General features: G+C 54.0%; 2 protein-coding genes across 2 annotated transcripts; one reads left to right on the top strand and one right to left on the bottom strand.

Moving 5' to 3' along the window:
• Positions 1-1,717: 1,717 nt before the first annotated feature.
• TSSK4 (testis specific serine kinase 4) lies at positions 1,718-4,966 on the top strand. The gene is made up of 4 exons (XM_077315067.1): positions 1,718-2,290; positions 2,597-2,811; positions 3,395-3,758; positions 4,651-4,966. The coding sequence occupies exons 1-4, from the start codon at positions 2,084-2,086 to the stop codon at positions 4,936-4,938; spliced, it is 1,074 nt and encodes a 357-aa protein (XP_077171182.1). The 5' UTR covers positions 1,718-2,083; the 3' UTR covers positions 4,939-4,966.
• Positions 4,967-7,683: 2,717 nt separating this feature from the next.
• On the bottom strand, positions 7,684-14,120 carry CHMP4A (charged multivesicular body protein 4A). The gene is made up of 6 exons (XM_077312889.1): positions 13,963-14,120; positions 12,791-12,940; positions 11,144-11,321; positions 10,737-10,851; positions 10,012-10,135; positions 7,684-8,685 (listed from the first exon to the last, which is right to left on the bottom strand). Exons 1-6 carry the CDS (start codon positions 13,991-13,993, stop codon positions 8,618-8,620), a joined length of 666 nt encoding a protein of 221 aa, XP_077169004.1. The 5' UTR covers positions 13,994-14,120; the 3' UTR covers positions 7,684-8,617.
• Between the last annotated feature and the right edge of the window lie 1,059 nt (positions 14,121-15,179).

The following is a 15,179-nucleotide window of genomic DNA, read 5'->3' as shown; positions in this document are numbered from 1 at the left end:
AGCGGGAGCCCTTTCGGCTCCCCCTCCCTTCTCTAAGCCCCGCCTTCGTTTTAAAGGGGCAGCCGCCCTTTTAAGAACATAGGAGGCTGAATATTGGTTTTGACAGGAGAAAAATAGGGAGGGAGCCTTGGAGAGACCGTTGGGTCTGGGGCAGTTGATAGGAAAAGGATTAATGAAAGACAGATGCCTGTGAGCATGTGCAGAGTGCATTTCCTGTGCTATTGAGCAATAGCAGCGTTCCCTGTCTTTTTACTGAGTGGCAATGTGGAGGAGCAGCCAGAGTGGTGGCCTAGGAGTAAAGTGACCCAGGTTTGGCCTTCCTAAAAGCTCACTGGGTGATGTTGGGCTTGGCTTGCCAACCTCCAGGTGGATCCTGAAGCTCTCCCAGATTTCAACTGGTCGCATCCCAGATGACCGGACTCCCAGCTCTGAGTTGGGAAATACCAGGGAGGGGACAGGCCTCAGCAGGGAACAATGTCATCGAGCCCACTCTTAAAGCAGCCATTTTCCCCAGGACTGGTCTTGATTGTGAGGGATCTCCAGGCCCCACCTGGAGGCTGGCAATCTTATTAGCAACCTTGGAGAAAATGGCTGCTTTGGAGGGTAGACTCTATGGCCGGGGTGGCCCAACTGTGGCTCTCCAGATGTCCATGGACTACAATTCCCATGAGCCCCTGCAGGGGCTCATGGGAATTGTAGTCCATGGACATCTGGAGAGCCAGGGTTGGGCCACCCTTGCTCTATGGCACCATACCCTGCTGGGGTCTCGCTCCTCTCCAAGCCTCATCTTCCCCAGGCTCCACCCCTAAATCTCCAGGAATCCCCCTATCAGGAGTTGGCAACTCTGTGTTGGCCCAGCCATCGTCGCTCTATTTTCCAGGGTTCACGTGAGGATAAAATGACTGGAGAGAGAACTCCCTCTCTTACTCTGAGTTCCTGAAAGGAAGGGGCTGCTCAAAAAGAAACGTAGCAGATATCTGGCAGGAATTCAAACAGCTGGATTTTATTCTAGTTCCTAAGTCCAAAGGAAAGAGGAAGAAATAGAGCAGACGTTCCACAGATACTATGTCTTTAGGGCTACTTAAAAAAAAAAAAATCACGTAATGTAGAAAGTGAAACTCCTGATAACAGACAAGTAACACTTTGGCATCACACCAAACATCAACCATCCTGAGAAGGAACTAGAAGGGGGAAATACAGCGATGACCAAGGCTGCAATGGCTTTCTCCCATAGCTGAGGTCCCTCTGTGCCCCAAATCCCACTCCACCCCCACAATCTCCAGGCATTTCCTGACCTAGAGCTGGCAACCCTAGCACCCCAGGGACCGTCGGCACCAACTTGGGCACTCCTGGAGTCGGTGGTGCTGAATTGAACAGACCCATGACCTGTCTCGGTAGATAAGGCAGCTCCCCACGGTTTATCAAGACCTATGTCTACAGCTCTCCCTTAACCCATGTACCTCTTAGTCCTCCGGGATTTTGAGAGCAAGGAGTTAAAACAGGAACCCTCTCAACAAGATCCAGCGGATGGCCTGGACATCACCTGGGCCATCTGGAACACTGGCCGTCCTTCTTGTGATAGCATCTACCTACTTTCTTGTTCTACCAGGTGGCCTCTGCCGTTGTCTACAGGAACAGTCGCCCAGGTAACCGGAACTCTACCGGCCAATTGGCTTGGTCAGAGTGTTGGGACGCTACTGTGATCTCACCGGAATCCCGGGGCATTGGTGATGGGGTCTCTGGTCCTTGGGTTGAACAGATTGCTGGTGGGGATACGGCCCTTGTCCTCCTCGCCCTCTCCAGAGAGATCCCAGGGAAGCATCTCAAGATTTCCCATCCAGGGCAGAAGTAAAAGACAGGTGGATCCTCACCGGACCGCCACACTTTTCATGAACAGGAAGGAGCGCTAGGCAGATGGATCAAACGCCTCCCCGGTGTGAAGGAGCTGATCACCTTTTCCTTAGTCAACCGGGGCTGGCGTTCCTACCGGCTTCCCATTAACCGCACAGCGAACTCTGAGAGGCAAAGCCCAAAGTGGCCAACCAATTCAAGAGGGTTTGGGACGCTCAGCTAGGCTTTAATCATGGTGGAGCACACGACGTCCACACCGTACATCTCGGTGATGGATCAATACGGCTATCAGATCGGCAAGGTGATTGGGCACGGGTCCTACGGCACGGTCTACGAGGCCTACTTTGCCAAGCAGAAGACCATGGTGGCGATCAAGATTATCTCCAAGAAGAAAGCGTCGGAGGATTACCTCACCAAATTCTTGCCCAGGGAAATTCAGGTCGTTGGCTCTTTGTGGTAGTTCTTTTGAGATGTGTACTCCATGGTTCATGCCAGGCACCAGTTTTGCTGCTGCTTTTTGGACCGTGGAGGTTTCTGGATAGTTTCCAGGGGCAGCTCCGTGTAATGTGCATGGTAGTAGTCTAACCTGTAGGTAGCCACCATATGGATAATGGTGCTGAAGTCCTGAAAAAATTAACATTTTGATCAGGGGTCCCCAACCTGAAGGGGGGGGGGGAGACATGAGAGTGCGACCAGCAGAACGACTCATTTTTGAGACCCCCTCCCCATTCCTTGCCTCCCCCAGGTGATGAAGAGCCTTCGGCACAAATATCTCATCAGTTTCTACCAGGCGATCGAGACCACGTCCCGGCACTACATCATCATGGAGCTGGCCCCCTGCGGCGACGTTTTGGAGTGGATCCAGAAATCGGGGGCGTGTTCCGAGGCCCTGGCAGGCAAGTGGTTCTCGCAGCTGGCCTTGGGCATTGCCTACCTACACAGCAAGGGCATTGTGCACCGGTAAGTAACAGGGAGGGCTGCCAACTCCAGGGCAGGAAATCTTTGGAGATTCTGGAGATGGGAGGGTGGGGTTTGGCGAGGGACTTGAGCGGGCAGAAGACCATTGAGTCCCTCAAGCGTAACCTTTCGGAAGGCATCGCTCACTTTGTCAGATGCACAGGCGTGCAAACCCACCGTGGCCAGCTTATATATGCAATGCCTGGTTTATATGTGCAAGCCCATCATGCTGGGGAGGGCTGTAGAGAGCGGCAGATCCAAGCCAGAGAGCAGGAGACACACCTAGCTGTAGGTATACAGTCCAAAAAACATATGGCTTTACGCCAGCAATCTCTCCAGATGTCCAAAAAACATAATATGGCTTTACACCAGCAATCTCTCCAGATGTCCCTGGACTTCAATTCCCACGAGCCCCTGCCAGATGAACATGGACTGCAACTCCCATGAGCACATTGTAGCCGGGGCTTGTGGGAATTGTAGTCCATGGACATCTGGAGAGCCACAGTTTGGCCACCCTTTCCCTAGTTACGTGCCCCTTGCAGGCCTTGAGGCCAGCTCTTCCTTTCCTCTCCTTGGCCTGCCCCAGGGACCTGAAACTCGAAAACCTCCTCCTCGACAAGCGCGAGAACATCAAGATCTCCGACTTCGGCTTCTCCAAGATGGTCACCCCGCAGACCCAGCCGCCGCCCACCCCGTCCTACCGGATGATGAGTTGCTTCTCCCACCTGAGCCAGACCTACTGCGGCAGCTTCGCCTACGCCTGCCCGGAGATCCTGCTGGGCCTGCCCTACAACCCCTTCCTCTCCGACATCTGGAGCATGGGGGTCATCCTCTACACCCTGATGGTCGCCCACCTGCCCTTCGACGACACCAACCTCAAGAAGCTGCTGCGGGAGACCCAGAAGGAGGTCTCCTTCCCCAGCCACCTCAACATCTCCGAGGATGTCAAGGTGAGGGTGGCTGAAGAGGCCCGTCTCCTGGGCATCCCCAGGCCCCACCTGGACGCTGGCATCTAGGGTGGCCAGCTCTGGGTTGGGAAACCGCTGGAGACTTTGGGGGTGGAGCTGGGAGTGGGTGGGATTTGGGGTGGGCACAGACCTCAGTGGAGAGCAATGCTATGGAATCCACCTTCCAAAGCAGCCATTTCCTCCAGCGGGATGGATCTGTCTGGAGAGGAGGCATAAAAGCAGGGGATCCCCAGGCCCCATCTGGAGGCTGGCATCCCACTCCAGACCACAGAGAGCAGTTCCCCTGGAGAAAAATGCTGCTTTGGAGGGTGGCTCCCTCCCCTCCCCAAATCTCAAGGAGTTTTAGAACCAGGAGTTGGCACCCATCATTCCTCATCCACACAGAGCCAGCTGGGTGACCTTGGGCCAGTCTCAGTTCTCTCTGAGCTCTCTCAGCCCCACCGACCTCATAGGGCGTCTGTTGTGGGAGAGAGAAGCGAAAGGTGTTTGTCAGCCACTTTTGAGTCTCCTCCGGGTAGTAAAAAGCAGGGTTATAAAAACAGCACTTCTCCTTCCTTCCTGCCACTGCCTCTCCCCGCCCATCTTGGGCCCTGAGGCTGTATCGAGGGGGCGGCAGGAACTCCAGCTACACCCCAGCGGATCCCCGGAATCCACCCAGTGAAAGCAGCAGGATCCTTCTGTTCTTGGTTGGCTTGAGTCTTGCTGCTGTCGGGACTCCTGTGCAACCTCCCTTCTCCCGAAACCCCTGGTTTTGGGACCCCAGAGCTACAGCAGGCCCTACCTGCGGGTGAAGAGGGTGGGCGTGAGTGATGGGCAGTGGGGAGAAATGACCTCCTTTGACACCCCCTCTTCCTCCCCCACCCCACGCTTCCAGGACCTGGTGCACCGAGTGCTGCGGCCGGCGTCCAAGCGCCTGAACATCCTGGACGTGCTGAAGACCCCCTGGGTGCTGAAGTACCTGGCCGAGAAGCCCACCACGGAGATCAAAGCCCTGGAAGCCATCTGCGGCTCTCGCCCGGCGGAACCGGCCCCCAGCAAGGCCGCCACGCCCAGCACCAAGTCCCGTTCCCTGACCTTCATCCCGGACAAGAAGAGAGGCGCCAGCCGCACCCGCAGCACCGGCCAACTGAAGGGGAACAAGAACACGGAGAAAGCCAGCTAAGAGGGGCCTATTAAAAGGAGAGACTGTCCGAGGAGCCCCCTTGCCCTGTGAACTTCCAAGCGGGGCGTGTGGGGGTGGTTACGGGGCGGACGGGTGTCGGGTGGGGAAACCAAGGGCCGAGTAGGGAGGTCCCGAGGGAGCCACCATACCCCCCCCCCCGAGCGAGATTTGGAACGTTAGGCTTCTCATTTGGCAAAAGAGGGCGATGTTCGACTGCCATGGGAAGGGAATGCAACCCAAACGGGGTCAAGCAAGGTCCCCCCCTGCATTTCCAGTTTTCATTCCGTCTGTGACAAACGTAGAAGACATTTTTGGTGAAAAATTGGTAACCCCCCCCCCAAAAAAAATTCCTGTTTAAAGTGTGTTTCCGTCAAAATATTCTACTGTCCGAATTAGTGTGGTCTCTCTTTCCTGTGACATTAAAAAAGCCAAAGAACAGCCACGCAGGGGCTGAGAAGGGTCCCGTCTCCAGCAGTCACCTCCAAACTGACCTTGGGAATCGGAAGGACAAAACATTGTGGGAAATGTGCTCTCAGCTCATGTAACCGTCTCCAGGATGAGGCTCTGCTGGTGGGAATCTCTTCCGGCCACACAGATCGGTGGACCCAGGCCTCTGCTTCACAACAGACTAATTCTACACTATCACCTCTGGCTCGCAACGATCTCTCAAGTAAAAGTAATCCGAGGCTGTTCCAGAAATCCCTCTTACTTTGGAAGCAATGATGCTATGGAGGTGTTTTTGTCCGCTGCCCAATCCCTCTTACACGTCCCGTTTTGGCAGCTTCCAGGTGTTCGCCACAAGCAGCCGGTACTGGAGACACTGACATGAGCTTGGGAGCAAATCTCCTGAAACATTTTGTCCTGCGGCCTGCTGCCCCCCCCCCCCAGTGACTGAGAACGAGCCCCTCTTTCATGCCTCACCTGTCCCAGGTGCTGTTTCAAGGTAAGTGATGCTGAGCCCACCAAAACAACTCCGGCTCGCCCGAGGGTTTCTCCGCCTTGCAGGTTTCTTGATAAGCACCTGCCCCCCCTCCCCCACTGGTTTTATTTAAGAAATCCAGGTGGAGAAAATACAGCTGGCTGCCATACCCAGAAGTGCAGGAGCAAGGGTAGTCAAACTGCGGCCCTCCAGATGTCCATGGACTACAATTCCCAGGAGCCCCTGCCAGCAAATGCTGGCAGGGGCTCATGGGAATTGTAGTCCATGGACATCTGGAGGGCCGCAGTTTGACCACCCCTACTAGAGCAATTCTGCAATTTCATGCCATTAATGGGACGCCAGATTGAGCTTCTGGATAGGGCCGGCACAGAGGATACGAGGAGCGTCCTTAAGTGACAAGCTAGATTTCATTCCCAGGTTTTCTGCGGGAAGGTTCTGCTTGCATTGCTAAAACCCGGGCGTCCCACTTTGGCACTTGCATGCATTCAGCGCATGGCGCTCCTTGCATCAGTCCACTCCCGGCTGCTGGTTTCACTGTCTCCACTGGGGGATTGGAAGACTTCAAGCCTGCCTTGCCTCCGAGCCCCGCAGAAGTGATGACGGTCTCGTTCTCGTGTGCCCGGAATATGAATTATTCAGAAAGGAATCGAACGAGACTGACCTGATGGTCTGGGAGAGCCAAGGCACGCAGGCGTTTCGCCGGAAGCAAAACAATTCCATCTCGGACGCATCTCCAGGCCTGCTGAATATCTTTTGACAGTCTGCGTCTTGTTCCCAGCAGCCTCCGTCAAAAACGCTGTGGCAGTTCTGCTGATGCAGCATGCGCAGAGAACTGATTGCATGCCCCTGCATGGCCATCAGTCCCAAGATAAACAGCATCTCCAGGTGCCACCAAAGCAGCAGGGTGATGTGACATCTCCAGGCAGTTCTGTGAAGGCGGTGTGTGCACAGGGCGTCAATTCACGTTGCAATTTCCCCCCAAAATGTCTCGCAAGTCACAGGTGATGCAATATCCTCCAGTCGGCTTCTGCAACCGCATGCGCGTCTTGTGTATGTTCCCGCCCCAAGTGAAGAGATGCAAACCTCGACATCTTTCAATGCTAGGAGGCAGTGTGGGATTCTCGGGCAGACGGCCTTCCACGGGCGCCGAGCGTCTGATCCAAGCAGAAAGCAGCCAAATGCTTCTTCCCGACCCGTTTAGCACGGAGCCGAGGCACTCAGTTCCCCTCTGCAGCTCTCTCCGTCGTGAAGGGTGATCACAGATGAGGCTGAAGAAAGATACATTCTTGGGAATGCTCAGTAAATTCAGTATTTAGGATCTGCCGTGTTACAAGGGCTGCCAAAATAATTCCCCGGTTTTTCACCAAAAATGTCTCCTGTTTCATAAATAAGTACAGTCGGGGACATCGTCCCAGATTAAGTGGATTAAGTGGACTTTGGATTCTTACCTTGCTCACGGATGTGCCATTTGCTTGGGGAGGGGGGGGGAAGGCTACGTAAGCCACCAGGAAGGGGGGTGAGCTGTTTTAGACCACTGCCACACTAGGGCAGACCCCCACAAAAGGGGTGCTACCCCTCAGGTCCCTACAAAGATCTGTTAGAATCTTAACCCAACATCCAAGGAGGAAGAAAAATGTCAAACTGAGACGTCCTCCTTCAGCTCCCCTTTAAGAAAAAGGATTACTGCTTCCTCCTGTGAGAAATTAAATTTGAACATAAAAAGCAAGGAAGAACCTGCACACCCTTCTGGGCTCAAGGCCTTGGTGAGTGAAGATACACCCTCCTTCCAACGGCACAGGGGCAGAAACATTTCAAGCCAACTTTATTGACGGGGCACAGAGAGGAACAAGGCAACTTTGGGGAGGGGGAGGGGGTCTCTTTCCCCACCCCCCCTTCCCGGCATCTTAACTCCTGGCCCCAGGGAGATGTGAAAAAAGAGAGACAGCTTTAAAAATTAGCAGATTAGCACAACTGGATGTAAAGAGAGGACATGTAAACATCACCTCAAGCTACAGACACAAGGCCAAGAGAACAGACAGAAAGAGTACCAATTGAGGACGACCCCCCCACCCCCCACCCCGAGCAGCAATTGAAGGACACCCCCCCCAATCCCGAGGAAACTGCCTTGATGGCCCAGAGTGATCCTCCTGGCGTTCTTTTTTCTTTTTAACACATTGGCTGTTGGGGGGAGGGATTTAGAAACATCCACACACATTCAATACAACCAGGAAAGAAAGGGGGTCAAGGCCTGGGGGAGGGAAGCCCCCCCCCCAAAGGAGCATGACTGCAGGAGAAGAGAGCTCACCCCCCACTGACACCCCCCCATCCCACCCAGCAGGCATGGGGCACAACGTTAATACCAAGGACTCGTCCATCTGGGGGTGTTTTCCAAGTGCCCCCCCATCCTCTTACGGTTGTAACAGTGCAGAGGTGTTTTGTTTGTTTTTTGCAGCCTGGCTGGAAATGGAGGAGTACTTCAAGATTTGGTCCCTTTTTTTGGGGGGGGTGGATGTGGACCCCTCCTTAGACCCCAACACACTCCCCCCTTCATAGAATCTGTTCATATATAAATCTGTCTATAAAATTCTTTACATTCGGCACATAAGGTTATTTCGGGCGGGGTGTCTGGCCCAGCACCCCTCCCGGAATCTGGAGCTGACGGAGAAAAGTCTTCGTTCCCTCCCCGCCTCTCGGAGAGGAAACAGGGGGGAAGAGACGAGTGCGAATCCTCATCACGCCTCACGACACCCAGGCGGCGAGTTGCTTCATGTCTTCGTCGTCGTCGTCGTCCACGGGCACTTTCGAGGCTGGGGAGGGAAGAGGCAGATGAGCGGAAGGGTGGGCCCCGATGATCAGGCCCACGGTGCCCCCCAGCAGCCACCCTCCCTGTCAACAACTGATTCAAAGTTCATCTGAGCTGCAGGTTAACAGTCCTTGCCTCCATTTCTCAAAGGCAGTGGTGGAGTCGCAGGGTGCATGAAGAAGGCCTAGACCAGGGGTAGTCAAACTGCGGCCCTCCAGATGTCCATGGACTACAATTCCCATGAGCCCCTGCCAGTGAATGTTGGCAGGGGCTCATGGGAATTGTAGTCCATGGACATCTGGAGGGCTGCAGTTTGACTACCCCTGATTTCAGGGGTGGCCAGCTGTGGCTCTCCAATTGACAACTTTGGACCTCTGAGCGATACACCCTGCGTTCTCCTGGTTTTCTGAAGAGCTAGAACAGCCCTTATTATTTTTACCACTGAGGAACCCTGGTTGAGAAAGCCCGGGCTAGAACGCAGAGAAGACTGTTCAGTGCGTACGGGTTAACCACAACACATCTCCTCCTTGCTTCGCTGCTAATGCAGGACTGTGACACGGACCCTCGCCGTGGCTTTTCGCCCCCCAACGGCAGCACCTCTGAGCCTGGATCGCGTGAAGGAAGCAGGATGGCTTTTCCCAAAGTTAGCGGAGCCAGTAACAATTGTGGCTGTAACCACCCCTTTGTTTCACCTTTGCTTCCAATTGCTCCTTCAGAAGGGGCTGGGGCAGCTGGGAGTCAAGGTGGCCCGAGGGATGGACACGCCCAGGTTGGTTGTGGAGCAGGAAGCTCTGGGCCAGGGGAAAACCCCCGTCGGCCACGGAGAAGGAGTGCTGGGCTGTTGTTTTGTGTATATAAACATTTATTGGGGAATATGCTTATATATGCTCATGTCGACCTCTCCACCCCCTCCCAAAATGGTCCGTGATGGGCCTGGAGGGGGTGGGAAGGGGAGGAGCCCCGGGTGGGCGTGTCCACAGCGGTGCTTCCCAGCCATATTCTGCATGACCCCACCACTTCTGGGGTCTCTCGAAGCCCGGAGAATGTTTCAGGGGTTTCTCGAGGGTAAAAACGGCTTTTCCGGGATTACAATTTTGGAATTGTGCATATGAAAAGAGAGGAGAAGGCTATGACACCCCCCAGGACCCCGGGGACCTTCTGGCTCCCTTTTGCTGCCCTCAGATTTCCAGTGGCCAGTGTGAACCCCCCCCCCCCCCACCACTAGGCAGAACAGATTCTTGATCGCATTTTGGCCACCCCAGTTAGTGAACCACGCAGATCTTAAGACCCAGAGGGAACCTGGAAGTCTGCTTCCTGCCCTCCACCATACCTGGGACGCTGGGAAGGTGAGAGGCAGGCACGCTGGGCAGGACGGGGTTCGGCTCCCCCACATTCAGAAGCTCCTTATCCAGGCTTTCCTGCTCCATCTCCTCCAGCTCAGCCAGCAGCTCATCCTGACAGCAACACAGGCAGAAGAAAAAGAAGAAGAGAAGCTGGGGTTTACACTCTGCTTTTTTTTACTACCCAAAGGACTCTCAAATCGGCTTACAATCACCTTCCCTTCCTTTCCCCACAACAGACAACCTGCGAGATAGGTGGGACTGAGAGAGCTCTGAGAGAACTGCTCTGCAAGAACAGCCCTAAGAGAACTGTGACTGGCCTGAGGTAACCCAGCAGGCCTCATGTGTCTCGTAGGTGCTTACAACTGCCTTCCCTTCCTCTCCCCACAACAGACACCATGCGAGAGAGGTGAGGCTAAGAAAACCCTGAGAAAAGTGTGATTGGCCCCAAGTCCCCCAGCTGGCTGCATGTGGAGGAAGAGTAGGGAATCGCACCCGGATTCTCCAGATTAAAGGCCACTGCTCTTAACCATGACATCAAGCCAGTTCTCCTGTAAACAGCAGGAAGTTAATATGGGGCTCCAAGAGCTGCCCAATTGCCTTGCATGCACGCACTCCCAGCCCCAGGGGCCCTTGGGGCCCGGCCCCTCAAGAAACACAGCGCTTGAGCTGCAACCGAATCCCCACTGCTCAGGAACGCCTCCACCCCCCTCACCTCGTCCACATCGTCCCCAAAGCCAACCGGCTTAGAGATGGCGTCCGAGATCTGCTGGGCGATGTCTTGCTGCTCCGTGATCTCAGACATCAGGTCGTCCACCTTGTCGATGTCCCTGGAGGAGAACAGGGGGAAAGGGAGGGTCGCTACAGAGCTGGACCTGAGTGATAAAGCTCCGCCTTCTCGGAGAAGGGACAGGAAGTGTCCACAAGTTGGAAACCGAAATCTAAGAAGGCAAAGTGGTGTTTGCGTACAGCAGGGGTTCCCAGAATTTTTTAAGCCTATAGGCATCTTTGGAATCCTGAGACAAGATGGCATGCAGGTTCCTCCCCCTTCTTCTAGCCCCACCCAACCGAGGGCAGAGGGGGTCTCCTGAAAAACTCTCCCCCACCCCCCGCAGTACACACATATGCTGGTGGGCCTCCTTCATGGCCCGTGCGGCGTCCGACATGGTCTTGAGCACTTCTGTGTTGGTGGTGGCATTTTCCAGCGACTCCCTCTGGAACTCGATGGTGGAGAGGGTGCCGTCGATCTGGGAGAGCTGCTGTTCGTAGCGCTTCTTCCGCTTGAGGGCCTGCAGAGCCGCTGCCAGGAGGAGAGGAGAAGGGACGTGGGAATGCCGACAGCTGCAGGCGAGGAGAACCCATCCCGTCCCCTCCCGGGCCCGTCTTGCTCATTTCATCCCTAAAACCTGGCTGCCCACTGGAAAGCCCGCAAGAGCTGGGAATCTGGGTACCCTAAAGCAGGGGTAGTCACCCTGTGGCCCTCCAGATGTTCATGGACTACAATTCCCATGAGCCCCTGCCAGCATTTGCTGGCAGGGGCTCATGGGAATTGTAGTCCATGAACATCTGGAGGGCCACAGGTTGACTACCCCTGCCCTAAAGGGACCGCGTACTTCCATACCGAGCTTATTAGGCCCTCCTTACTAAAGATCCCCCCAGGCCACAGTCTAGCTCCGGGAGATCAGACACCATCTCAGCTTGGGACTGCTGCTGATATTAACATAAATTGTCCCTTCACAATTTAATGTTAAATGTAATTTTTAAAGAAATGTTAATGTACTGTTATTTTATAGGATGTTTATTATGCCATTTTTAATACGATGTGCACACCGCCCTGAGCCAGCTTGCTGGGAGGGCAGTATAGAAACCCAATAAATGAATAGATGCCTGCCCATCTCAAGACCTTCACCTATGGCCCTGACCACACACAAAGCTGCCTTTATAGTGAATCAGGTCTTTGATCTCTTCAAGGTCAGACTGGCAGAGAATCTCTGTGGTCTCCGGCCTGAGATCTTTTGCACCAACTGCTACCTGATCCTTTTTGCTGGAGGTGCCTGGGATTGAACCTGTGAGCCTCTGCATGCCAAGCAGAGGATCGACCACCAAGCTACAGCGTCAACAACTGGTCAAAGGCTGGTGCCTGGCCTTTCTTAGGCCCGCTGAGAACTACTCTTCATTATATTAATGTGAACTTAGAATGGCCATACTGGATACAAAAAAGAAATTTGGCTTCTTGTTCTGTTATTAATAAAGGAAAGAACAGCATTTGGGCTCATAGATGCCATTTCTACACCCAGATCACTTACTCTGGTGTGTCAAATGGAGCCTTATTATTCGGGAAAACAGGTACCAGGAAGCCAACCCAGGAAGTACCTCCAACCCTCTTCCCATTCTGATCAAAGTCTCAAATGATAACAAAGTCCTGAAAATTTACATTTATTCTAATACATTTAAATGGCTTTGAACGCTTAAGGTGGCTGGGATCTGCAGGCAGTCTTCCTTCTCCTTCTATGGTCCCCTGGGGGAGGTTTGCTGGGCAAGCTGGCCAAGTCAGCCTATTTGTGAAGCTGAGTGGGCCTGCCCAGAAGACACCCTCCTGTCCCACCTCCCCATCAATTCTCTGGGGAGAATGTCTCCCCATAGACTCCAAAGCCTGCCCTCTCTCAGCCTGCCCTCTCCCCGCCCATGAAGAATCCCTTTTCGTGGCTCGGTCTCCTGCAGCCCCTCCCCCCCAGGCTTTCGCCGGACGGAGAGTCTCCCCACAGTTACCCCTCTTGTTCTTGGTCCCATGTTTCTTGGCTGCTTGGAGCTCCTGCTGGATCTTCTGCTCCAAAAACTCTTGTTTCTTGACAAGCACCTCCTCGGTTTCCCGCAGTTTCTGGATGGCCTCTTGCGGGGTAGGCGCCTTGGCCTTCTTGCCTGGAAAGGGATGGAGGGAAGCAGGGCTTGGGCAAAGGGATAACAGGAACCCCCTGGAAAGCCTCCAGTGGTAGGGACACTCTACCTTGGCCTAAGTATAGTGAGCAAGAACCACTGCCTAGAAGGACAAAAGCTGTTTTTATACCCCGCTTTTCACTACCTGAAGGAGTGTCAAATCAGCTTACAATCACATTTCCCTTCCTCTCCCCATAACAGACAGGTAGGTGGAGCTGAGATAGTTCTGAGAGAACTGCTCTAACAGGACAGTGACTAGCCCAGGTCACCCAGCTAGCTGCATGTGGAGGAGATGGGGGGGGGGGATCATACCCAGTTCTCCAGATTAGATTCTGGCACTCTTAATAATGGCTCTAAGGTTGATTTACTTCAGTTCTATGCTGCTTTTCTCCCCAGTGGCTAACCTCACTCTTTTCTCCTCTATTTTATCCTCCCAGCAACCCCGCGAGGTAGGCTAGGCTGAGAGTGTGTGACTGGCCCAAGAGCACCCAGGATTCAAACCTAGATCTTCTGGACCAGGGTTCTAATCCTTGCCCCCCTCTGCTCCTCTGCAACAGCCAGCCCTGACATCATCTCCTCTTGACAGCGAGACTCCAGCCGAAGCCCAGTGCATGATGGGCTTTTCCCAGCATCCCCACTCTGCCTCCCCGCTCCTCCGCCCCAGCCAGTGGGCAAATCCTCAGCCTCCCCAAGGGGGGAACTGGTACAGTCCTACCCAGAGAAAGCAATCCAGGGGAGGGGGACACCATGGAACCCAACCCTCCCTCTGGGACCCGCCCTTTTCGGAAGCTCTATGCTTCCCTCCCCAGCAAAGAGAAAAATTGGATCCATTATTTTTTTTGGGGGGGTGGGGGGGCAATCGACAGCCATTGGCTGCTGCTTCTCCTCCCCCCAGCAGGCTCTTCTCCCCCCCACCCCTGCGGGGCACTTGGTCGCCCCCGAGCCTCCACGATCCCCCCAGGAGTGCTGGGCGATACCATCTCCCCCCGGGGTGGGAACAGCCTCACCCTTCCCGAAAAGCTTCCCCAAGCCGCTCATCGCTCCTGCTGGGAATTCGCTCCCTTCCCTCTTCCGGCTTCACCCTCCACCCTGCCTGCCTCACGGGCCCCGCCCCGTCACGTGATCCGGGGAGGGAGGGGGGGGAGAGGCTCCAGGCCACGGGGCTGCGGTCTTCTGCGGGGCGCCCGGAGAACTCAGGTTCGCAATCGCCGCGGAGGGGGAAAGAGAGAGAGAGACGCTCCATGCAGGTCAGCAGGGGGACCCTCGGACACCTGGACTTCCTTTCTTTTGCAGGGGTCTGCAGATTTATAATTCAATGGCGCTTTCTTTCCTCCCGGGAGGTTTTTTTTGTTGCCTTTAAACAAAAAGCACTGAATCGATTCATGATTATTTATATGCAATTATTCATGATTACATTATCATTTACATTGCAAGGAGACAGTCGCCTTGCCCTTCGTGAGGGTTTTCCCCACCCTTTTATTTCCTGCATTGAAAAAGTAGACTGGAAGCCAGGAATGAGGGTAATACGAGGTCTCCGTTTTTGCTTTACCTCTTTGGACCTTTTCTTAGCACGTGACCGATAACGTAACCAGCGAGGGCTGGGGTACGCGAAATCACGTGACACGCCCCTCGGCCTTAAAGGAGCCGCTCCCTGTTTTTTCAAACGGGTCCATAGCCACTCATTTTCAGGGTGGCGACTGTTTTGAAGGGGTGCAAATCTTCCTTTAAGCCACTGTCATTTATCAAGTGGTCATAAGTCATTCTCACACAGTTTTTTGCTGGTGCCTTAAAGGCTGCTTTCCCCTCCCTGTCTTTGTGGGCAGGTCCCCTGCAGGATATTCAACAGGTGAAGGAACAGAAATCTCACCAAGCAATCTGAGAACCTAAGACAAAATATCCCTGTCCACCCCATTAATATCTCTTGGACTGTTAAATGAGGTCATTGTTCTCTCCAGTGATTACCTTGATTAAAAGCAGCACACACCATTCTCTTCTTCCTTTTATCCTCTCAACAACCCTGCGAGGTAGGCTAGCCCCAAAGTCCACTAGCAAACTTTTTTGGCAGAGCAGGGATTCAAACCCGGGTCTCCCAGATCTAAGTCCAACACTTTACCTGCTACACCATGCTGGCTCTCTGTTTGCTATTAGGATACAGTCTAACCAACTGGCTTGCATCTTTGGAATATGTGAAAAATGCATTAAAACATTTATATCCCACTTTCCC

Source organism: Paroedura picta, chromosome 16, assembly GCF_049243985.1.
Source record: "Paroedura picta isolate Pp20150507F chromosome 16, Ppicta_v3.0, whole genome shotgun sequence".
Lineage (NCBI taxonomy): Eukaryota > Metazoa > Chordata > Lepidosauria > Squamata > Gekkonidae > Paroedura > Paroedura picta.
Note: the sequence above shows the minus strand (reverse complement) of the source record. Positions and strands in the feature narration are given on the sequence as shown.